At 41.1% G+C, this 23960-nt stretch overlaps 3 protein-coding genes across 7 annotated transcripts; 1 reads left to right on the plus strand and 2 right to left on the minus strand.

The window, feature by feature from the left end:
* Positions 1-3694: 3694 nt before the first annotated feature.
* Positions 3695-11070, plus strand: tox4a (TOX high mobility group box family member 4 a). The gene is made up of 9 exons (XM_033649526.2): positions 3695-4179; positions 4286-4351; positions 4466-4765; positions 4863-5108; positions 5263-5595; positions 5719-5799; positions 5887-6603; positions 10014-10156; positions 10253-11070. Exons 1-9 carry the CDS (start codon positions 4075-4077, stop codon positions 10308-10310), a joined length of 2049 nt encoding a protein of 682 aa, XP_033505417.1. The 5' UTR covers positions 3695-4074; the 3' UTR covers positions 10311-11070.
* A 767-nt stretch (positions 11071-11837) lies between these two features.
* LOC117271515 (E3 ubiquitin/ISG15 ligase TRIM25-like) lies at positions 11838-17369 on the minus strand. 5 transcript variants are annotated; one of them, XM_033649692.2, is made up of 9 exons: positions 17033-17369; positions 16279-16425; positions 15895-16175; positions 15412-15729; positions 14737-14829; positions 14553-14637; positions 14378-14467; positions 13466-13522; positions 11838-12604 (listed from the first exon to the last, which is right to left on the minus strand). In XM_033649692.2, the coding sequence occupies exons 3-9, from the start codon at positions 16150-16152 to the stop codon at positions 12072-12074; spliced, it is 1434 nt and encodes a 477-aa protein (XP_033505583.2). In that variant the 5' UTR covers positions 16153-16175; positions 16279-16425; positions 17033-17369; the 3' UTR covers positions 11838-12071. The 5 variants fall into 5 exon arrangements, with proteins under 5 accessions (XP_033505583.2, XP_033505585.2, XP_078029073.1 ...); XM_033649694.2 differs by having other exon boundaries at positions 16279-16393; positions 17033-17164; XM_078172947.1 differs by lacking the exon at positions 16279-16425 and having other exon boundaries at positions 17033-17172.
* A 687-nt stretch (positions 17370-18056) lies between these two features.
* Positions 18057-22562, minus strand: LOC117271510 (uncharacterized). The gene is made up of 4 exons (XM_033649684.2): positions 22169-22562; positions 21723-21871; positions 21434-21527; positions 18057-20023 (listed from the first exon to the last, which is right to left on the minus strand). The coding sequence occupies exons 1-4, from the start codon at positions 22407-22409 to the stop codon at positions 19056-19058; spliced, it is 1452 nt and encodes a 483-aa protein (XP_033505575.1). The 5' UTR covers positions 22410-22562; the 3' UTR covers positions 18057-19055.
* Between the last annotated feature and the right edge of the window lie 1398 nt (positions 22563-23960).

The raw sequence follows: 23960 nt of genomic DNA on the forward strand, positions 1-23960 counted from the left end.
TATCTTGAATGACAGAAATATACAAAGATCAATTCCTGTCCACCAACTTGGACTTGTATAATGAGGCTTTGTTTGAGCACTATACATCCTGAGAGGAGGTTCAGCTGCCTCTGAACTGTGCTGAATCCTGACAGTGGAGGTAAGACGGACTGATGTGCCTGTTATATTGTCCTCAATCTTGTCAGGTACTCACACTGATACTCAATTTACTCACTTCATTTATGCAGTGTACAACAGTTGCAAATGGTAATATAGGTTTAAGAGTTTACCTTACTGTAGTCATAACAAGCATCAAAAGGAAAAACAAAACGGACCACTGAAGTTTCTAACTGAAAAAAGTGTCAGACTTTTCTTCAGTGGCCATGCTGAAGCCTTCACAAAGTAAACTTCCAAGTTAAAAAAAAAAAAAAAATGGACGTCAGTGTTTGGCGGATGTGTATAAATATACACAAAATATGATTCTGAAAAAACATACTGTTTGAACCATAAGGGACTCCTTTCTTTACCCTTCTGCATGTGGAGTTGAAGAGGTTAAGAGGTCAAATCTGGTTAGGGGGGAGCTGGGAGAACCAGGTGGTATGCACCACAATAACACAAATCTTGTTGGATTTGACTTCAAGGTCTTTTAAACCATTTTTCCTTCACTACATCTCAGAGGAGAATCATATACTTCTACTGCTACATTAGCGTCAGTTTCTTTAAATTGATCAATTATAGGCAAATTAAATGAAATAATAAACAACACAATTAAAGCCTCTATATAATATTTACATAAATATATAAAATAAACAAATGTAATATTTTTCAAATTTAATGTTTATGTGAAAAATAAAAGTAAGGTATTATGTATTTAAAAACTATTAAAATAATCTATTAAAAGATTAAAATGAAAGGATTTAGTTTTTAAAAATAAATGCACTAAATCTAATAGAGAAGAGCTGGGTTGGCGTATTAGATAGCTACTGTTTAATGAAAAAAATAAAAGAGGGGAAAAACTGTAAACGTTAATCTGTGTTGAGTCTGGAACTCTGCTTGTAGTTCCTACAGTTGTCCACCAGAGGGCGCCATTACACCAGAAACCAGCAGCTGACCGGTAACACTCACTCAGTGAACTATTAAATTTTTTTTATGAATTATTGAACCATTCTCCATTTACCAAATCGCATAGAGGAATATTAAATTTTTAAATAAATGAATGAAATAAAAGCGAGGAGAAGAATTTAAAACAACACAATCATGGCCTATGTAAGTATTTACATAGGCTAGATATATCAAATAAACAAAATAATATAATGTTTTTATATTTACTAACCATTCAACGGCTTGTGTATGGTTTATCAGATGACTATGGTATGTAACAGCTGCTGCTATTACATTATTATCTTTAATATATTTCTGTACATACTTTTTTAGGCTATAATTGTATTGTTTATTAATTATTATCCGCACTTTTATTTCAGTTACTGTGCCTATAATCGATACATTTAAAAAATATTAACTAATACTAATGGTAAAAGTATAATATTCCTCTCTGAGATGTGGTGAGGGAAAAATTATTTAGTAATCAATAAAATAAAACGTCAGTGAGTTTCATCTGTCAGCTGCTGGTTTCTGGTGGACAACTGCGGAACTACAAGCAGAGCTGCAGACACAACACAAATTAAAACATGTTTATATGTTTTTGCCATAATTTTATTATTCATCTTATATGTGTTTATCTGATATACCAGCCCAAACCTTTCTGATGTTATTCTAATACATTTTTGTCAACACTGACCTCTGCAACATCTTGATGCTCAGAAACAGTGAGGAGGGTGGAGAAGATGGGGGACCTAACTTACAGCTACGGAGTTTTGGAGCAGTAGAGAAAAGGAAAACTACAGTGATCGACCCTACCAAGTCCAGGAGAAAAATCGATTGCCAAGTCAGAGAGAGAAAGCAGCTGAAGAAGCAATGGAGGAAGGCCAGAGAGGAGGAGAATGAGGTCATATACCTGTTGCAATCAGCCATCTGTGATAGCTTTGTGACACTGAGGAGGGCTGAGAACCTAAAAAAAAAACACAGGGAGATAGAATGGACAAGAGCAAGCTTCTACAAAGATCCCTTTTTGAAGGGTTTCTTCACAAAGGAGAAGAGGGAGAGTCAAAGGCGAACTTGAAAAGCATCTGGAGATGTCCTGCACTGACAACCAATCCCAGGAAGACATCACCCTCCCACCTGGAATTCCACCAGTCCTGCCACCAGAACAACAACTGGACATCAGTCTGCTTTGATGGAGTAAGAGTGTGCCTCATCAGCTCCAGAGCCCAACAGAATCTCATACAGGCTCTACAAAAATGCACCACATGTCCTGTGTTTCCTCTGGTGGCTCATGATGATGGAATGGCATAAGCAGGAGATACCAACATCATGGCAGAGAGCAGGAACTATCCTTATCTCAAAGTAAAAGAACTCACCAGAAATTGGCCGTTTCCACCAGATCAGCCTCCTACATGTCAAGGGAAAAATCTTCTTAAGTGTGGTTGCTCAAAGGCTGTCAGGATACCTGGAAAGAAACCATCTGATCGACACATCAGTCCAAAAAGCAGGGAACCCCAGCTTCTCTGGCCGTCTGGAACATACTAGTACCATCTGGCATCAGATGCAGGAGGCCAAGAAGGAGGGCTCAGACCTTGGTGTGTTCTCCTCTGGATCTCGCCAACGCCTTTGGCACAATCCCTCACAACCTCCTCTCCATATTGCCCAGCCCTAGGTATGTGCATTTCAATCCGTCCTGTATGTGTTGGGATATTTCAGATATTTCACATATACTTGCATACAAGCATTAACAGAAAGGAGATAATGGAGCTCTGCAGTCCAGTTTGGAGACACGGCAGACAGAAGGTCAAGAAGAAACACTGCTGAAAATGTGTCTGTTTTATAAACTTACTGTCGTCATTTCTTTGTGTCTTTGAATCTAATAAATAATATATTATATTACATTTGTATTTACATAATTTGGTAGCATTTTGACTCTTTCTCTTGTAATTAAATACCACTTAAAGTTTTGTTTTCAGCATTTTTCACAATGTCTTATGTAATATTTGACATTTTGTCATCTACCATCTAAAGTTTTTTTGTCTCCTCCCTCCTCTTTATCCCATCAAATCATTATGTCCTTCAACTCCTCATCCTCTTCTAATGCTTCGCTTCTTCCTCCTTACATCTTCTCTAATTCCCCCCTCTGTCCTGACTCAGCCATTTGCTTCAAATACAGATCTATAGAAATACATGTTTAGTCAATATTAAACAAATAAATAATTATTTATTTCAGGGAACTTCTATTTCATCATGCCATTTTATTTATTTTATGGGACTTTTATTTCATCATGCCACATGGATTTATTTCAGGGAAGTGTTAGCAGCACCAGAGCTATTTATTAGTACAGTAAGCTAAGGTATATTCTCTGATCTGGTGGTGAGTTTAAATAAATTAGCTGCATAAATGATTAACTGACGTTATCCGCTAGGATGGCGAAGGCAACCCTGAGCAAACTCCCTCCTCTTGCCTAAACCTAACCAATCAAACCAACGAAGGCAAAGACACTAGCCAATCAGAGGGAGAGTAGGGCGGGTCATGCGCTCGCCATCCTAGGAAAGACAAATTTGCGTACTATTCAGATGGTTCATGAAGCAATTTTCCCCCACAGCCCCTGAATGCAGCGTTAGCAGTTTGGTTCGGATGGTAGTAGCATCACATCAGGACATGAATGGGTGTGTTTTGGGCCTCCTCAAAGATTTACCCACCGGGGAACTAATGCGTAATATTTTGGTAACATTTTGATTATTTGGCTGCTATCAACCTCGAATAAAACCAATTAAACCAGTTTTCCTCAAGGCTTCAAAGCTAATGTAGCTTAGCATCATCCCCTCGACTGTAACGTTATGCTAGCCTATGGAGATTAGCTGGTTAGCCGCTAGAAGCTTGAGTTAATGCTGGGATAGTTGACCTACATGGGTAGGAAAGTCAGATATTCCAGTTACCAAGAAGTTACACTACGTGTGAGATAGTTTGTTTCGATAAATCATCTCAAAATGGACCTTAATTTTTACTCTGACCTGTCGGACGGCTGTGCTCAAAATGTTGACCCGGAGTTTTTGGACACTCAAGCCTATGGTGGATACTCTGAGGAAAATAAGGTAACTTAACTCATTATTCCCAGTATTTCAGTGGAGAGGTTGGCTTTGACTAATGGCAATGCCTAAGTTTCACATTAGTCAGTTAGATGCTAAGGGTCTGTTTCAGTTTCCAGAAGGCGGTGACAGTTATCTCACCATTAGTGGAGCAGGCCACCCTTTTTTGTCCGCGGAGGTGAGTTAATACATCATGGCAGTGCAGTGTACTATGTCTTCACTGTACTGATCTTTACACGTGCTCTAGTTCATGAGGACTGACCCATTTCTCTGTCTCTTTCTCCACATACAGCAGACATTCCATACTCCCAGTCTTGGGGATGAGGTTTTTGAGATCCCCCCTATCTCCCTTGATCCAGACCCGACTCTGAGCATCAGTGATGAAGTGTCCCATTTTGAGTTGACGGATGGATCAGAGGGCACCGGGGGACCTTCAGGTTCCCGCAGCCTTGTTAGCAACCTGGTGGTGGAGGCCAATGACCCTTCCTTTGCTTCAACGTTTGTAAACTCGGGGTCTCAGGGACTGGAGCAGCTGAACCTTGGGGCAATGAGCCAGGCTGGAGGGGGAGCCCTGCTGAGCTCTTCTGCTCTGGTGAGTGCTTTAACTGTACACTTTCACACAGACAGGATGCTGTTAGAGGTGTTTAGATGTTGCTTGTTTGCTAATATTTGTGTTAAAATCCCTGCAGGAGCTGGGGAATTCCAGTGGTTCACATTTCAGCAGTTCGTCCCCCATGACCATCGATGTCCAACTAGGTGACATCAGTCATGGTCTTTTGGGAAGCAACCAACTGAGCACTATTAACCCATCTGAGCTGGCACTGGGTCTTGGGGGGGATAACATTGGGCATCATTCAGAGACACCTGAGCAGCCACTGTCAGCAACACCATCACCAGCAGGCTCCTTGCAGGATGAGGACATGGATGACTTCAAGGTGAGGGGTTAAACCTGTAAAAGCTTACATTGTTGTTAGCTTGCATGCTTTCTGGAAGTTTTGTATAAATGTATTTTGGATTCCACGCCATGTTTTAGCTTCTGCAGCTAACATGTCCTTTCTTCTCTTTTACACTTTTCCTCTCCCTGCTCAGAGGAGTGTGCTGGTAGACTCCCCGATGTGTCTCTCCTCCTCCGCCCTCTCCCACATGTCCTCCCATCCAGCTCCTACATCTTTATCTCCAGCTACGGCCAAAAGGGGTGGAGGGAAGCCAGCCACATTGGCCTCAGTGACTGGGGCGCTGGGTACTAAAAAAGGAAGGAAGAAGAAAGACCCAAATGAACCACAGAAGCCCGTTTCAGCGTACGCCCTGTTCTTCAGAGACACCCAGGCAGCCATTAAGGGCCAGAACCCCAATGCTTCTTTTGGGGAGGTGTCAAAGATTGTCGCCTCCATGTGGGACAGCCTGGCTGAGGAACAGAAACAGGTAGAAGAACACACTATATTGATGCCCTTTGTCAGTTTTGCGGTTTGAAAAGTGATTGTTGGTGGTAACATACAGTCAAATGATACGTATTTACAAAAGTGGTACTTGTCTTGTCTCCATTAGGTTTATAAGAGAAAAACAGAAGCAGCCAAAAAGGAGTATTTGAAAGCACTGGCAGCATATAAAGCCAACCAGCTCACACAGGTAAGATCATGTTGTTATCCAAAGGAAAACCAGTTGATTGTTGTATTTATGGTCTGTCTAATTTTTTTTAATCTTTCCTCATCATAGTCTGCCACTGAGGAGATGGAGACTGCCCCCTCACCACCTTCACCGGTAGTCAATCTGACACCTGCAGCCCTTCCCTTGGCTGGTCACCAGGCCATCCGCTCGGTTAACAACAACCTGGAAGAGAACACCATCACCAACATTTGTGCCTCCAACATCATCCTGGACGTCCCAGAGATGACCACACGTTCCCGCACGGGAGCAAACAAAGCCTTGGCTCCAGCAACCGCAGCACCCCCGGCCCAGACCATCACCAAGATCATAATTCCAAAGCACATGTTGCAGGCAGGGGGCCAGGTGGTGACCGTGTTGCCCGGAGGGGTCCATGCTCTGCAGCCCACCCTGGTAGTGTCTGGTGCCTCTCGTCAGCCACCACCGCTGCAGCAGATGCAGAACGCACCACCTCCGCCACGGCTCCAGCAAATGGCACCAGCACCTCCACCCTTACAGGCCAAGCCCCGCGAGGGGAGCAACACGCCGGGTGTCCCTGTGTCCGTCACGGCTACACCTCCGCCTCCACTCCAGATAAAAATAGTTCCTGCATCTTTGCAGGGCAAAGAGTCCCTGCCAATTATCGTCCCTAATACAGTGGCTGTGTCATCTTCTGCGACTACATCTGCCCAGTCTGCACCTGTTGTGTCAGTGCAGGTGGTGAATTCTACAGACACATCCGGCAATACAGATGAGGATGTAGTTACAGAAGTGCTGCACTCAGAAGAGGTAAAGGCCCTTAATTCATTGCTATTTTTTGTATTGGGTTTATTTTGTGTGAGGCAGGGACCTTTTTTATTCTCAAATAACATTTGATTTGATTGTTAAAAATTTCAAGATATTTCAGATCTCTGAAGCTTGTTTATAATTTATCCTCAGAGAGCGCCAAGCTGTTGTCATAGAAACCCTTTCCTAATTTTCAGAAGTGCACAGTATTATTCAAATTTAACTCGATCACAGTTGTAACTGCCAAATCTTTGCCATTTTCTGCCTCACAAGTCAGAGGATGTGAAATACTATCCCTCCTACTCACTGATACAAGAGTGCAGATAAATCTTGTTTGTCTACAGCATTGAATAAGAGAGCCTGTTTACACCCAGTATTAACATGTGTCTGTGATTGGAACACAAGTTAACAGCTGAGACACATCGCCGTTCACACCTGGGTCTATCATGTGGTTGACCACTTGTGTTCCCATTTCGTTGCTGCCGTTGTGTCAGCAGCAGAATTCAACTTGTCTCCCCCCATAAGGCAACACGATGATCACCCAACACTTTATTCAACTCATTGCAAAGTGGCCAAGTTATAGAATGTTAGCGCACTGTCACCAAAACAACCACCACGTCCTGCACTGGTGACATACAGTACAGGCCAAAAGTTTGGACACACCTTCTCATTCAATGCGTTTTCTTTATTTTCATGACTATTTACATTGTAGATTCTCACTGAAGGCATCAAAACTATGAATGAACACATGTGGAGTTATGTACTTAAGAAAAAAAGGTGAAATAACTGAAAACATGTTTTATATTCTAGTTTCTTCAAAATAGCCACCCTTTGCTCTGATTACTGCTTTGCACACTCTTGGCATTCTCTCCATGAGCTTCAAGAGGTAGTCACCTGAAATGGTTTTCCAACAGTCTTGAAGGAGTTCCCAGAGGTGTTTAGCACTTGTTGACCCCTTTGCCTTCACTCTGCGGTCCAGCTCACCCCAAACCATCTCGATTGGGTTCAGGTCCGGTGACTGTGGAGGCCAGGTCATCTGCCGCAGCACTCCATCACTCTCCTTCTTGGTCAAATAGCCCTTACACAGCCTGGAGGTGTGTTTGGGGTCATTGTCCTGTTGAAAAATAAATGATCGTCCAACTAAACGCAAATGGGATGGGATGGCATGTCGCTGCAGGATGCTGTGGTAGCCATGCTGGTTCAGTGTGTCTTCAATTTTGAATAAATCCCCAACAGTGTCACCAGCAAAACACCCCCACACCATCACACCTCCTCCTCCATGCTTCACAGTGGGAACCAGGCATGTGGAATCCATCCGTTCACCTTTTCTGCGTCTCACAAAGACACGGCGGTTGGAACCAAAGATCTCAAATTTGGACTCATCAGACCAAAGCACAGATTTCCACTGCTCTAATGTCCATTCCTTGTGTTTCTTGGCCCAAACAAATCTCTTCTGCTTGTTGCCTCTCCTTAGCAGTGGTTTCCTAGCAGCTATTTGACCATGAAGGCCTGATTCGCGCAGTCTCCTCTTAACAGTTGTTCTAGAGATGGGTCTGCTGCTAGAACTCTGTGTGGCATTCATCTGGTCTCTGATCTGAGCTGCTGTTAACTTGCCATTTCTGAGGCTGGTGACTCGGATGAACTTATCCTCAGAAGCAGAGGTGACTCTTGGTCTTCCTTTCCTGGGTCAGTCTTCATGTGTGCCAGTTTGGTTGTAGCGCTTGATAGTTTTTGCGACTCCACTTGGGGACACATTTAAAGTTTTTGCAATTTTCCGGACTGACTGACCTTCATTTCTTAAAGTAATGATGGCCACTCGTTTTTCTTTAGTTAGCTGATTGGTTCTTGCCATAATATGAATTTCTAACAGTTGTCCAATAGGGCTGTCGGCTGTGTATTAACCTGACTTCTGCACAACACAACTGATGGTCCCAACCCCATTGATAAAGCAAGAAATTCCACTAATTAACCCTGATAAGGCACACCTGTGAAGTGGAAACCATTTCAGGTGACTACCTCTTGAAGCTCATGGAGAGAATGCCAAGAGTGTGCAAAGCAGTAATCAGAGCAAAGGGTGGCTATTTTGAAGAAACTAGAATATAAAACATGTTTTCAGTTATTTCACCTTTTTTGTTAAGTACATAACTCCACATGTGTTCATTCATAGTTTTGATGCCTTCAGTGAGAATCTACAATGTAAATAGTCATGAAAATAAAGAAAACGCATTGAATGAGAAGGTGTGTCCAAACTTTTGGCCTGTACTGTATGTTCCTGTTATGTGTTTGTCGGGGACGCATCAGTGTTTACACTACAAAAGATATGTAGTCAAATTCGTCCCAGACCACCTTGTGGTTTGAGCGATCAGATCACAATACATCTTGGTGGTCATCTACACTTGTATTTAGCGCTGTCCACTTGTGATTGGATCACCCAAGGTGCATGTTAATACTAGATATAAACAGGCTTAGAGTGGATGTAATTTAGACTTTTTGTCACTTATTTAGAATAAAAACGAATCCACAAATGGATCTAAATGAGTTACAAATACAAATCAAAAAAGTTTCATAAGTTGGATGGAAAACTGTAATGTCCAACATGTGGTTTAGTCATTTTCACCCAGAAACAATACCATAAAGACTTAGGAACAATCTTAACAAATCTGTGAAAAGTACCAATCCAAAGGCTGCAGGAAGAAATTCCAAGGCCCTGCATATTATCAGAGTAGAGTCAGGTCATTAGAACTTCGATAGAATATGGCACAGGCTGTGTGAGAGGAGCTGGACCTCTAAGAGGCTTACAACTGCAGCCTTGAGGTAGCTACATGTTTCCATGGCTGAGAAGACAGAAGCTGTGCCTGAGTATTTTACGAGTTTTAGAGTGGCAGAGTGGCAAAGAGAAAGCCACAGTTTAAAACATGACATCAGGTGGTATTGAAGATCGCTGTTCACTCACCCAGCAACCCATGCAAATTGAGACAGCTGGAGGAGTTTCACAGACGATTGTGCAAAAATGCACTTTCCAGATGTACTTAGGCAATATAGGCCCAAAGCTGTAACTGCTGTCAAATGTGCCTCAACTGAACACTGACTTGAAGAGGATGGTCACTTATGCAATCAGTTATTTTGTATTTTCTATCTGTCTGTCAGATCTTATTATCTTGGTTAGTGCAAACAAAATCTCTTTTCTGTTCACTATGATTTAAAGTTTAAACACAGTAGCACATTCAAAAAAAGATGAATATTTATAAAGTCGTCGTATTTATTCTCACTTTTGCTTTCAGTGTCGTAGGGCTTTGTGGAAAAAATGACACTGGTGTAACAATATCACCCATTATGACAAGCCCAGATCAGTGTACAGGAAATACTGGGTACCCATATTAATAACATTCTCCAAATATGCCCTACTTTTTCAGGAGGAGATGGAGGTGAATGGGTCCAGTGACGCCACAACTATGAGAAGTGTGTGTGTGAGGACAGGCTGTAACAACCCAGCCGTAGAGAGTGACGACTGGGACAAAGAATACTGCAGCAACGAATGTGTGGCCACTCACTGCAGGTGTGTAGAGGCTTGAAACATGCACTTGTTTAAATTTATGGTTCCAGCAGATGTAACTTTTCACTTTGCTGAACTTAATATTCTCTTGTTTTTCAGAGATGTTTTCAAGGCGTGGTGCTCGATCAGGAATCAGACCATGGGAGTGGTGAAATAAAGAGCAGCTGCTACAGATCACATGGGGATCACATCTCAGTGGGACAAATGCAGCACTGGTGCCGCACTGAAATGTCTAAAGTGCATTTCACCGCAGTTCTTAAACTGTTGTGTGCATGTACTGTAGGTGTGACAGTTGCTGTTGAGGACAATAAACGTGTAGTATTGCAAAATGAGGACAGCAGATCCATGTTAGTGTTTTTGCCACAGAGACTATTCTAATAAAGGTAGGATAATAGTGTAGTGTTATGTTTGACGTTGTATACAGCTTTTAGTCAGGCATCAAGGGAATTCAAGGCAGCTAGAGGAAAGATCAGTACGATGAAGTATAACAGTCGATCAAGATAATGGTATTCTTTTAGATTTGTTTCTACTAAAGCCCACACAGGTCAGTTTATACTTGTTTACTGTAAACTGTTGGAAACGCTCCAACAAAGAACATTTCAGCCTTCTTACAGCAGTTTGAGACATGATTGCACGCTGCTCATGGATTTGAACTTTGTGCCATGAAGTGTTTGTGTTTCATGTCTCAAAGCTAATGAAACATTTCCAATTCTTTTACTACAAACTAAGGCTAAAATATACCTCAGTTTGAGTGGACCAGCAGTTTGTATCACTGTATACCTTGTTATTGTACGGAAAATAGTGGCCTTTCTAGGTTTGATATTGCCTTCATGTTTTTGTATCACATTCTGTTGAGTTCATTGTTGTTAAAAAAGGCTTGACTCATGTTTTCTTAATAAATGAGCAACTTTGCTACAGCTAGTGTTTTCTCTTTTGAATATGCAACTAAAAGATGCCTTTGCTCAGTTAAACACACCGCTACAGCCTGACTTGCTTATGGTGACTCATGATAGCAACCTTTAGATGGATATAATAATATTTCCATAGACATTATGGAAAACAGTCACAAATATAGAAAGAAAACCTTAAAAAAGCAAAACACAAGCACACAGTTTGCTGTGTAACTCGAGTTAATGAGTCAGTTTGCTGACTTTCAGACTCCCTCTCCACTGTTAATATAAAAATTAAATTTTGGCATTTTCTATTATTCTGTACTATCTGGCACTTGTGACCAGAGTGGTAATTCAGCAAACGTTACATAAATTCAGATTTGTTTTCAGTTCCTCCTCTACCACTTAGACGAGGAGACAGAGGCTGGGATGCTATTAACTCTACACTAAGGTCAACCATTAAACACAGACTCAAGAAGCTGAGTGTCCTCTCCACAATAGAGAATGACTCCTGTGTGTAGAAGACACAATGGTAGTCAGTGTAGTCTTAACGTTGCTTTCAGCTGATACAGCAGCAACATTAATATCTTTGTTGAATTTAATTATATTACAAGGATATAGATTTCTGTTTTTGAAATATGAGCTGAAGGTTGAAGAGGTCATTTCAGTGCGCAAGTTGTATGACTGATTTTTGTCTATTTAAAAGCCATCGATATTAATACAATGTAATAAAACCTTTTTGTCTTACAGTATATCATAGCTAGTCACATTTGTACTGAAATCAAGATCCACACTGAAAGGAAACATCTTTTAATCACATATGATTTAAGTACCTTCATACAACTTGAAATACAAAAACATATTCCTGAGGCAAAGGTTTCATTTTCTGGCAGTGACATATTCAGGTCTTTCCTTTCAGACCCCTCCACTTTTTAGTGCAAGTCAAGTTAGTTCTCCTTGATTACCAGCTACATATAAGGCAGTCTGGATGCTGTGTTAGCTGATTATTGTGACAGTTTGTAGGATTTTCACGTAGCTTTGACAATAGAGGCTCTGCTAGGTGGATCCTCACGGTGAAGCCCCAATCCCAGGCACACCGGCTGAGCCAGCTCAGCCTTGAACTCATGTAGCTGTGTGACTGTGGGCTCCACAGCACTAAACGTGATGTTGCCCTTCTCAAAATTAACCATCACTACTATTCGACTGCTTTGCAAGGGTCCAGGGAGAACGGTTTTTATTTTATTATGATGAGCAAACAGCTCGCCTTTGCCATTGTGTGTAAGGCTCCAGGACTCTGCATTATTTCCGAAGGTGCTGCTGTCCTTGCTTTTGCGTTGGATGTTCTTGTAGGACACAGCGATATCCCAGTGTCCCTCAGCCTCCACCTCCCAGACGTGGGTACCAGTGGAGAAGCACCGCGTGGAGAGGACCTGCGGAGCTTCATCAAAGCGGCTGTCACTGTCGGAATAGACCACCTGAATTTTCATTCTCTCAACTGTTTGGAGGTCGGCTGAGACTCCAAGGAAAGGACTGACTGTGTCCAGATCCCACATGAGGATTCCTAAGAGACAGACAGACAGTCTGGGTTTAAATACACAATTTTGATGGTGACCTTATTTACAATACAGGCACATGGAAATTACAGTGGTCATTATCAAGACTATTACTTTTTTGGAATTTAAGGAATTCGGTAACTCCTGTGCTGTCTCTGCACTGCGCTTCCCTGAAATCCCATGTGTTATTTTATGTCTTTGTGCTTAACTTTTGGGTTGATCTGAATTGTTTTACTGGTCAGATTAAACTCACAATGCTCAGTATTTGTAAGGGCTGCAATTAACAGCTATTCTATCAATTAATCTGCCCATTTTTTTCTTGATTAATCAATTAATGATTTTGTAATCGGAATGTCGGAAAATAGTGAAACATGCCCTGTGACATTTCCCAGAGCCCAAGGTGATGTCTTCAAATGGTATGTTTTATCAGACTAACAGTCCAAAAATCAAAAGCTATTAAGTTTATAATCTTGTATGACAAAGAAAACATTAAATTCTCACATTCAAGAAGCACGAAACCAGCAAATGTTTGGCCTTTTTGCTTAAAAATTATTAGCAAAACAGTTGCAGTTGTTTCACTACAGTAAATTTTTGGCACAGTGCTTTTATTTTGAAGTGCTGTTTCCTGCTGTAGAGTGAGTTACTACTTGAAAACAGCAAACTAGCTCAACAACATGGCCACACACAAGTGTGATGCTGAATATATTAAAATGTGTGGACCTTGAACGAATGACAAAGACGCAATCTGGACCCTGTGGCTGGACCAGTTGGGAACCACCGCTGTAACACAAACACACAGTGGTTTTCCCTTTCCCTTGCCTTTAACTAACATTTCCATTCTAATGTTTCAACAGATCAGCTCTTTGTACCTTGATCATCTGTCTCTGGAGGTTTGTGGCTCTTCATTGGATGACCGACTAAAAGTTCTATGAATAAAGAAAAAGACAAGAGAAGGAAAAGAAAGTATAATACGAGTTGGCTGAGTTCCTAAGGAGGTTCCAGTGTAAGTGGAGCATCAGATCAGACAACAATTGACTTCAGCTTATGTCCCTGAGAAAGTGTCATTGGTGTATTTGTATATCTGTGATTTACACATTTTGGCTCAGCACTGAGATGGAGAATTTCCCCAGCATGTACTAACATTAGGCCACTTGGGGAATAGTCTGACATTTCTGTCATCTGTCTTCTCAAGAGTAAGATGAGAGTGATGATCCCACTCTTACACTGTGTACAATACTGTAAATATGAAGGTACAGCCATCTTGTTAGCTCAACCAGCAAAGACTGCAGGAAGGAACTCATTGTTTCTGACCAAGAGACAGTCTTACTTATAACCCCCCATGAAAATACAACTTTTTGTTTCAAAACTTAAGTTGTAATTCAGATTAAACAAAATGTGTATTGATCAGTGAGCTTTGAAGGTGCTGGTAGGTTGATTTTGTTACCTTCAGACAAAACTAGGCTAGCCGTTTCCTGCTGCTCCCACTCTTCATGCTAACCTAAGCTAACCACCTGCCAGTAGACATGAAAGAGATATTACTCCTTTAAACTAACAAGCAAATAGGTTTACTTCCCAAAATCAACCTAACTCCATACACACCCACTACCAAACGTCAGACTGCATGTATTAATATGGAAGTTGAGATGTGCTGAGCAAAGCAGGCAGAGACTGTGAGACAAAATGTTATCATGGCTTCTCATTAAATCTAGTTACTAAATTCCATATTTTTGCAGTTTTCATGTAAGCTTGCAGGAATGTGGATGTAAAGCCTGCCTTCTTACCTGCAATGGTGGAATAAATGTGATGCACGCGGTTCTGCTGCTTGTCCAGTGCTTCTGTCAGCATCTGGTTTTCCACAGAGTAGTTGTAGGCTAGTTGGAAACAAACACGGACATCAGTGAGCGCATGTTCACATTAAGGAGACAAACATGATACTCGGGCTTGCCATTCTCTTACCATAATACAGAACAATGAACCACAGACAGAGCAGCACCACTGTGACACTGTTGAGGGTCGAGTCGGCAGGGTTCACTTTCTGTTTCTGTCGGGAGGAAAATCCATATTAAATCAGAAAGTTTTGAAAACAAACTATAACCCCTTTAACATAACATTTACAGAAGATGTAGTTAACACAGCTTACTTCACGTTGGATGACTTCTTGCAGTTTTTTTACTGATTGATTGGATTCTCCAATTTGCTTGCTGAGCATGTTGAAGCGTTGGTCCATGTACTCCTGTTGAAAGCCAATACACACAGTTCTGTTTTAAACCTCTTAACATCCAGTTGTCCTTTTATTTTCCCTCAAGCTTTAAGTTGAAAAATAAAATCTTATCCACACTGCCTGACTGTATCATGTATACTCTGCATCAGCCCTTTCCATCTTTTCATGTACCATAAGCTATATGTTTTCAATGAGTGAAATATGTGAACCCTATATATTTGGTATCTTTGGAAACTCTGCGCTCCCCACTACAATTTAAAATACAGTTCTATAGGATGCACAAAGTTTTCCTGTACAGCACAGTATGTAACGACTCATCCGTGGGGTTTAAGTGATCAAGGGTTGAATGAATGAGGTGGAGTGTGTAGGTGAAAGTTAGACTTTTGGAATCTAAAGGACCAGTAAATCCTGTTTTTCTTCACTACATGCAGCAACATGAGTTTCCTACCTCAGTGTTGTTAATACCACCTTGTTTATAACAAACTGTTGCTACTACTAATTTCCTTTGTAAATCCAACCTGGAGTTTTATTATTAAAATACAGATGATACGATTTTCTTTGTTTTATAGCGTAAAAGTGTTATTTAAAACTCACAGTCAGCTGTCTCCGCAGGACAGTAGAGGCCTCAGTGGCCAGGGTGTGCTGCTTGCTCTCAAGGGAACACACGTTGCAGATGTAGCGCCTGGATGTGTTGCAGTAGTACCTCAGCACCTCGTCCTCATGCTGTGGGCATTTCCTCTCTTGGAGGTCACCCAGAGGTCTGACCAAAGGGTGTCCTGTGAACACCGGCAGCTCCAGGTGGTCGTTGACATGCTCTTGGCACATGGACACTTCACACTTTAGACACATTTTGATGGCCAGAGTTTTCTTCTCCAAGCAGTAGTCGCAGTACACACTTTTTGACTGCTCTTCCTGCTTACAAAAATCAGATATTGACATGTGGGAAAAGGTGTGTTAGACATTTGTCCACTTTGAAGATTAGTTTTAACATTCCACAACGTTTAACTTATTCTCTACATGTTCGAAGTGTCATGATTAAAGAGACTGTAGGTAAAAAAAAAAGATAAAAGCAGATACCCTCCTCTTCCTGCTCGCCCTGAAGTCCTCTACGATGTTGGCAAGCGCATAGTTCTTTTGTAACCCGACAACTGTACCAAAATGTGCCCTACAGTCTGGACAGCGGAAGGGAACATCCAAGGAGTGATCCATTATGTTTTCCAGACAGCTCATACACATGCTGTGTCCACAGGGCAGCTGCCGGGGATCCTTAAAGACATCCTGGCACACTGGGCACATCAGCATCTCCTCAAGCTTTGATTTCTCTGTATCTTCCATTCTTGGTTTCTCTTCTTTGATGACTGCCATTGAGCATGAAAAGAGCAGTCAGGAAGGAGTTAACTGCAGAGAACCCATGAGCTGTAGCACAAGATCATGAGAGGTAATCTGTAAAATGATTCTTACCTTTAAGTTAAAGCTGATAAACACCCTCAGTACTGTGCGTCTTCTATCTTCCGTAAACACATTGCTAAAAGTGAAACTGCTGAGTTTGTTTTTGCATTTCCTGGTGAGGCGGGGCCTAAGAGAAGGAGGCTCAGAGTAACTGGGCCTCTAAATATGATATATCAATGTAAAACTTAAATACAGGACTACATAATCAGAGTACAATTATTGGATGAAACAGACATAAAACAATAATTGTGAGAAATATTTTTTAATTCATTTAAAGAGTATAAACAGATGTTTTTGTTGATTAGACTTTGGTTGTTGCTAGATGGGGATTTTGTTGACGTCACTGACCTTTGTACAGTCTTTCCTGGGACCTGATAATTATTAACATTAATAATGGCTATGGTCAATAAAAGCGTTCTAAGTTCAGTTCTGCTGTTTTTGCATGCCGAGTGTCATGGCTAAATTAAATGGCACAAAGCTATCATTAATGTTATTGGCTACACCTGCGGGTTTCTTCAGTCCAGTTAGAGAAACAGAGAACACCTGTGTGGGTGCACCACGACTGTCTGTGTGGTGATGTAATGCAACCAACAGACTTCTAGCGAATTGTTTATATATCTTAAATAAAACCAGCTATTAATATTTTTCTTTTAAGCCCAACTAAAGACCCTGGCGACATTTTAAACCTTTGCCGAGTGATAACATTTACGTCAGAAGTCGCACCTCCATCTCGAGCCGTGACTTTGCCCAAATAACGTTTACTTACCTAAGTTATTCTTTCCGTCTCTCCCATATCCAGCACATTACTCAGCTACACGTTTACCATCAGTTATATCTGTCAACTTTAGCTTTGTATGAAGTCACGGTTGTTAATTTGTCCACTCACTGTCTGTAATTTACAACCACAGTGCAAACAAAACAAAAGTGCTAGCTAACTTAGCATGACTTCGTGGTGTAAATTAACTAAAATGTAAATATTAAATAAAAACGCGCTGGTATGGCCATGAATATATTATACACTGTTATATACTGTATCAATCATACTATTTAATCATTTTTCATATAACGCAAAGCTCTCGACTGACATCTTGCTCCCAACTCCATGGTAAAATTATACTTCCTGTTTATATCACCCAAGGCATGATGGGAAACCTGGTTTCAAAGACTTGAAATTTACTTTTGTATTTCTATTTTATGCTACTTTATACTTTTACTCTGCTACATTTTTTGACAGCTTGTTACTAGTTACTTTGCAGATTTAGAAATATTAATACAAAGGATAATTCAACTAAAATATTATATTACAGATTAAACTACCTGGCAGAATGTAGGCAGTCAAAATTAGCCCTACCTTTACCAGCTACAAAATGGGCCATTCTGCCTACAACTACTTTACTTTTAGTTCTTTAAGTTTATTTTGATCTTAATACTTTTGTGGTTTGACTTAAGAATTTAAATGCAGGACTTTTTTTTATTTAACTTGTAACAGATTATTTTACACTGTGGTATTGTAACAAATCTGAATACTTCACCTGCAGCTGTTCATTGGTCTTATTCTGAAAAAAACAAAACAAAAAAAAGCTAGTTTCCTGCTAAGACAAGTAGTGACTTTCCCATTAGTCTAAAAGTGCTTTATGACTTATATAGCATTAGTCATTTATTTATTAACTATCAACTGAGTCATAAGTTACAATGTATAAATCTCTTCTAACGGGGGATTTAGTTGACTGCCTTTCCTCCATACTACATGTAGTGTGTTGAGGACTCACACAATGAAATAAAATATCTATGTGCCAAAAAAGTATTTTTATTAATACACATGAAAAAATGTTGTCTAGCATCAGAAGTTTAAAAAGATGAAAGCAAACATTTGTTAAGTATCTGTTTCGAGGAATATAAAAACTTTTTAAACAGTATTTAAAAAGAGAACATGACATCACATATGAACACTTAGTATAGTACTTTTGTCTTTGCAAAGGGTTTTAAAATTTAAACCAGATTTCTTATAAAGTCAGCACAGATGGTCTTCGATATATAGGCCATCAGAGGAAAGAAGTCTACATACATTCAGTAATCAAAACAATGAATACAAAACCAAAAATGTTCGGTGAGAGACAGTGGTGTTAATTAAAAAAGCACAACATTGAAAGAGTATCAACACAAAAACAAACATCAGTGTAAGTACTTTATACAGAACCATAACACAGAAAGGTTGGCACGTGAGGATCTGTATTTTTCCCAACCAAACAATCCCCAAATATCTTTTTGTCTTTACTCAAAAGAGCATCACTAATGCATTCCAACCCATTTACAAAACAATCTCCAAGGAGCAGTACATACATGTATGTAGTATAGCTAAATAACTGCGCAAAGTGGAGGGGACTCTTTGCAGACTGATCATGTGTTTCTCAGAAGGTCTAATGCTAAAAAATGCCAAGTAGTTGCATTCTGTTCCCACTCCCAGTATTGGTCCACAAGAGGAAAAAACATGGCGAGGAATAAGAAACAAAGGAAATCAAGACAAAACCATCAGTAGTATAGGTTTGTAAAAAATGCCCCAATCATGCTGCATCCTGTTCTTATTTGTCGTAAAAAAAAAAATCTAACCTTTCTCAAATGTCTGAGTGTCAGGAATGAACTGGATCATGGTTTCTGTTTCTCTCAAAACTTTAACTTTCTTATCTAGACGTTTCAAGACAGTCGTCTACAAAAGCCATACAGTGTTTTCAGTCTGAGGTAGAAAGTGGAACAACCAACACAACCATCCACTGACATCTGTTTGACCACTGCTACAAGCCAGCAATTGTCCTGAATGAAGGAACAAAGTATCCGCACTGGCTCAGTTTGTGTTTCTCCAGATTCCTCTCAATCCTGAACATCTTGCCACAAGTGGTGCAGCTGAAAGGCTTCTCCCCAGTGTGAAACCTCAGGTGTGCTTTCAGATTGTCACGCAGACGGAAGCTTTTGCCGCATTGCATGCAGGTATGTGGCTTCTGCCCCGTGTGGAACCTCAAGTGGCGGCGGAGGCTCTTCCTCAGTGCGAACGTCTTCAAGCACGTGGCGCACGAGTACGGTCTTTCTCCAGAATGAAAGCGCTCATGCCGCCGGAGGATCTTCCTCCGCTTGAACGTCTTGCCACAGATGCTGCAAGGGTATCCATCACGAGAATGGGTGACCACCTTCTGAAGCCGCCATATGCCATCTCCACAGGGGGTGAAGCAGCAGAGGCGGTGGCCAGTGTGTAGACCTTGGTGGCGGCGGAGGTCTTTGGGCAGAGGCCAGCCTGTTTTGTGGGTAGCATCATGACTTTTGGCGATAGCATTCTGAAGCTTCATCTCTGACTCAGGCATCATGAGCACATCCACCAGTTGTACTACACAGGGACGCTTCAGCTTTTGGTCTGGAGAAGTCAGTTTCAGTTTCATGTGGAGGTTGTTCTTCTCCTTCGGTGTGTGGATCCGTTCCCAAACCCCAACTTGGGCAGGGGTCACTGCTCCATCAGACAGGGATGGACTGTAGGCAGTGCCCTTGGCAGTGCTACCACAGACTTGCTGTGGCTCAGTTTGAACAGGCTTCTCTGAACTGTCAGGTTTAGGGGTTGAAGACTCGGGCTTTAGGATCAACGGGCAAACAAACTTAATCTTCTCCCCAGAAATGACGTCACGTGTATCTGGTTGGATCACAAGAGGCTTCTGTTTAGTCGGAGACACTTGCATAGATCCATGTCTTACTGTCTCCGTCCATGTCTCTGCAGAGACTGAAAAAGATTAAGATACATTTTTAAATTATACTGTACATTTCCACTATCCTTTTCTCATTCACCTTCAACATCCCTCCACCCTTTCTCCAGAAACTTCTTGTTTCTTGCTGGATTCATCTATCTGTTACAGTGACTACTTTTTGTCATTCAGACATGACAGCACATTAACGTAAGGATACAATGCTTGTGCGGTATTTAGCACCTGGTGTGTGAGAGGGAGCAGAAAGGTTGTGTGAGAGAGAACAGCTGAGAGTTGATAGTTTTACAACAAGGTAGAAGAAAGTTTTTGGCTCTCTCACAGGCTGCATGGATTGGATGGGTTTTAAAACTTATTTTAAAAGGACAAATAAAATGTACAGCATTGATCTTGGAAGTTGGTACGAGATGCGCACTTCTATCTGGAGCTTCACGACATTTTAAAACCAGTGTAAAGTGAGCATAAACCAAAATAAACCGTATAGACTTAAAGTGTTTGTTTGTGAGGTGTGGCAAATGTCCGATATTCTCACTGTGCCTTGTCTCACCATCTGCTAACCTGCTATCAGTTTATACAGAACATAAAATCTATGTGGGCAAAACATTTAATGTGACTGCACATTTTATTGTAAGCTTGGGCAGAGAATTACTCTGTGGATACTTAATAATGAAATGTAATAGAATGAAATGAAATAGATGCATATTCTGTCACTTAATGCTACATTTGTTATTTTTGAGAAAGACCTGTGTAGATTTGCTTTTGATGAACATCAGGGTTTGTGGGGGCAGACACGCTTGTCCATGTTGTAGTTTCCCAGAGCTGCCACTAGGTATTAGTATAAAGACATATTTCACTGAAGGCCCTTTTGAGAGGGACAATTTCTTACATGTGTCTGTGCAATCACTTGACTTCTGGGTTTTTGTTTTAATACTTTTCTTTGTGTTATCTAACATAAGCCCCTCTATATTTCATACTTATCCTGTTCAGGGTCACTGGGGTGGAGCCTATTCCAGCATTCATTGTGTCACTTGCCAGCTAATGACAGGGAGAGGTTACCTATGCTTTTCTTCAACAGCACAATTAACATCTGAAGAAAAAGCTTTACACAAAATAGAATTCAGATGATGTCTAGAAAAATATTAACAGGATTTAATCCACAGGTTACACTGAGGTAATACAATAAAAAAACTGAATGTCTGAATGTCTCACATCCCCTTCTCATTTGTAACTTCCTCTTGTAACATGTGCTTGGTGTAATGGGAACATATTACCTACAGCTGCAGTACTATATGTTTAATCCGTACATGGAAATTCAAATCCTCTGCAGACAAAAAACCATCTCAGTCTGATTTACATCCTAACATTTGTCTCTCTCTGTCAGTGTGTTTGAGCCTTGGATTTCAGCTCACGGTCACTGTGCTTTTCCTTACCATGCAAAACAACTTCAGTTTGTGAATCACTGTCAGTCGGAGACTCTGCTTGACACCCGCTCAACTCCACCATATCTACAGTCTCTGCCACAACCTGTTTAAGAAGAAACGAGAAATTTGCATGTCTGAAGTACAATGGGTGGAATGACAAGTTCAACTTTGGGGCAAAACATGCCATTAAAAGCAAACACAACAAGATGTCTTAATGTAACAAAGCTGCTCACAGTTTCACTCAGCCTGTTCCTCCCCATTCCAGGGGTTAATTACACCCCAGTAACTTCTCACTAACCTGTTCCTTCAGAGGCGACCACTCGGGGTCAGCGTGGCCATTATCCTCAGCCAGGAGGATTTCTGATGGTATGAGACTCCCCTCCACTACCTCAAACTCCTCCTCTCTGCACTCCCTCAAACAATCACCATCTGAGAAGAAAGGGGGGCCTGTGGAGAAAAGGGGGGATGGGTTAAGTGAGAGGCACACATAGCCTACATTCCTTTACATTGGGTTTGCAATGTGGCTGCACCATGCAGGAGTTAAGTGCAACAGCAACAAATGAGCAAAGTGTGTGCAAGAACTAAATGCACATATGCATGAAGCGAAATGCGATTGCACACAAAAATCTGCTGGTTTCTTATTTTATCATGCAATTAAAGCAGCGTGTATTAATCACTGCAGCCTAGCCGTGGACGTAAACAGGAAGTCATTGCATTTAACGCTCCAAAGATCCAAAACGTTACCAGAAAGCTCCAACAGCGGATACATGTCTTCGTCCACTTGCACTCCGATGCTGCGTGTTGTGTCCCCACTGTCCAGTGTATTTTTTTGCTCTTTGTCCTCAGTGCGGCCCACCTCCACATCCAGCACCGACGCTCGGTATCTGCTCTCGAACAGTTTGGTTAACTCCACCGTGGCAGCTTTGACCAGCTCCCCCAGCACCGACTCCACCTGCGCCTGCAGGTTCACGACGCCCGCGGACATTTTGGCTGCTCGGACTGTGCAAAAGTCAGCGTTTGTATGCAAAAATTTAGAGTAAATGGAAGTTCAAGATTAGCTATAAGCTTTATTTACCAACGACAGCCACATGGCTTCATGAATCGCAGAAAGAAGAAGAGGCGTGTCCCGTGTGTCGGCGCAGGCGCGCTGAATACTGAAGGGGGTCTTGCATCACGGGATTAGAGGGAGGAGAAAAAAGATGAGAAGCTCACAGTGTAAACTCTGTGTGTGTGTGTGTGTGTGTGTGTGTGTGTGTGTGTGTGTGTGTGTGTTTTAGAATAAAAATCCCGTGTTTCTGTCATTTTTTAGGCCCAAATTTCTTTCACATCATGAAAATGTTCTTCAACCTAATACAAAATGAAAGTCTGGCATAATAGTGAATTTTTGTCCATTTTAGAGGACACAATGATAAGCTACTGTTGGTATATTTATTTGAAATATACAATTATACACGAATAATCAGTAGAAGTTACAGTGGAACATTAAAACCATGGTTTTCCGGTGCAATGTGTAGAAGATGATGTTTAAAAGTGGATCAGACTAAAGAAACATTCCACTAAAAAGATTCATTAATTCCATCTTTGCGTGGAAAGACACTTTGTGCTCCAGTTTATTTTAAGACTGGCAGAATATTGTAAGGATAATTTGACTGTGATGTTTACACATTGATGTAATGGCACTGATAATAAAATGCATCTTTTGTCCTCACCCTCCCTGACTTTAGGTCTTCCAGCTGGTGTGGACAGTGTCCACAAACAGACCTTTGGCTCAGTTTATGGGTAGGATAGACTGGGGTTGGCTGTCACACTTTTTACTCTTGTGTGAATTGCTCATCATCAAATCATCTTTCAATAGTCATTCCTACATTTAAAGAAAGCTTAAGGTCTTGGTTTGAAATGGGTATCCCTCTCAATTTTTACAACTTAATGTAACAAGAAGTTATTAACCACTCTGACACATGATGACACATTGTGACATCACTGGGTTGGTTGTCACAATGTATGGGATTGGTTGTCCATAGTTATCAGGGGGAAAAATGAAAAATGTGTAACTTTTTCGTTTTTTAAGATAAAAACACCAAATAAGTCATTAAATGAATACCACCTCTACAATGGTAGCCTACTCATCAATGCCCCTTGTGTTACCATGAATTTGAACTAGGTGATTGTTTGTTTGTTTGAATTAGCTATTCTCTTGTATGTGTTCCACAAAATGACCAGTGCGAAATTAACAGGATGTCCAGCCAATTGTTTGTAATAAGAAGTGTGACAACCAGTGGTGTAGTGGTAATTGATGAGGTGGGTGTACTACTAGGTAGATAATGAGGAAGTGAGCATACTCTCCTATGTATTACAATGGCTTTTTAGCTGATAGGTGGATATACTGTAACTGGATAGAAAAAGAAGTGAGTATACCCCGTATACCTGAGTATACCCTCCACTACACCACTGGTGACAACCAACCTATGTGACAACCAACCCCAGTCTCCCCTAATTCCATATCGACAGCCCTGTGTACACCATTTACAAGAAGTGA

The sequence above is a fragment of the Epinephelus lanceolatus genome, chromosome 12, assembly GCF_041903045.1.
Source record: "Epinephelus lanceolatus isolate andai-2023 chromosome 12, ASM4190304v1, whole genome shotgun sequence".
Taxonomy (NCBI): domain Eukaryota; kingdom Metazoa; phylum Chordata; class Actinopteri; order Perciformes; family Serranidae; genus Epinephelus; species Epinephelus lanceolatus.

Coding starts and splice junctions, on each gene's coding strand:
- LOC117271510 (XM_033649684.2), bottom strand. CDS start 22,409: ATGTCCGCGGGCGTCGTGAACCTGCAGGCGCAGGTGGAGTCGGTGCTG. Junction 21,872..22,168: donor TCCGCTGTTGGAGCTTTCTG/GTAACGTTTTGG, acceptor TTTTCTCCACAG/GCCCCCCTTTCTTCTCAGAT. Junction 21,528..21,722: donor GGTCGCCTCTGAAGGAACAG/GTTAGTGAGAAG, acceptor CTTCTTAAACAG/GTTGTGGCAGAGACTGTAGA.
- LOC117271515 (XM_078172946.1), bottom strand. CDS start 16,182: ATGGCAGTCATCAAAGAAGAGAAACCAAGAATGGAAGATACAGAGAAA. Junction 14,638..14,736: donor AAGAAGTCATCCAACGTGAA/GTAAGCTGTGTT, acceptor TCCTCCCGACAG/AAACAGAAAGTGAACCCTGC. Junction 13,523..14,377: donor CATTTATTCCACCATTGCAG/GTAAGAAGGCAG, acceptor CTTTATTCATAG/AACTTTTAGTCGGTCATCCA.
- tox4a (XM_033649526.2), top strand. CDS start 4,075: ATGGACCTTAATTTTTACTCTGACCTGTCGGACGGCTGTGCTCAAAAT. Junction 4,352..4,465: donor ACCCTTTTTTGTCCGCGGAG/GTGAGTTAATAC, acceptor CTCCACATACAG/CAGACATTCCATACTCCCAG. Junction 6,604..10,013: donor AAGTGCTGCACTCAGAAGAG/GTAAAGGCCCTT, acceptor CTACTTTTTCAG/GAGGAGATGGAGGTGAATGG.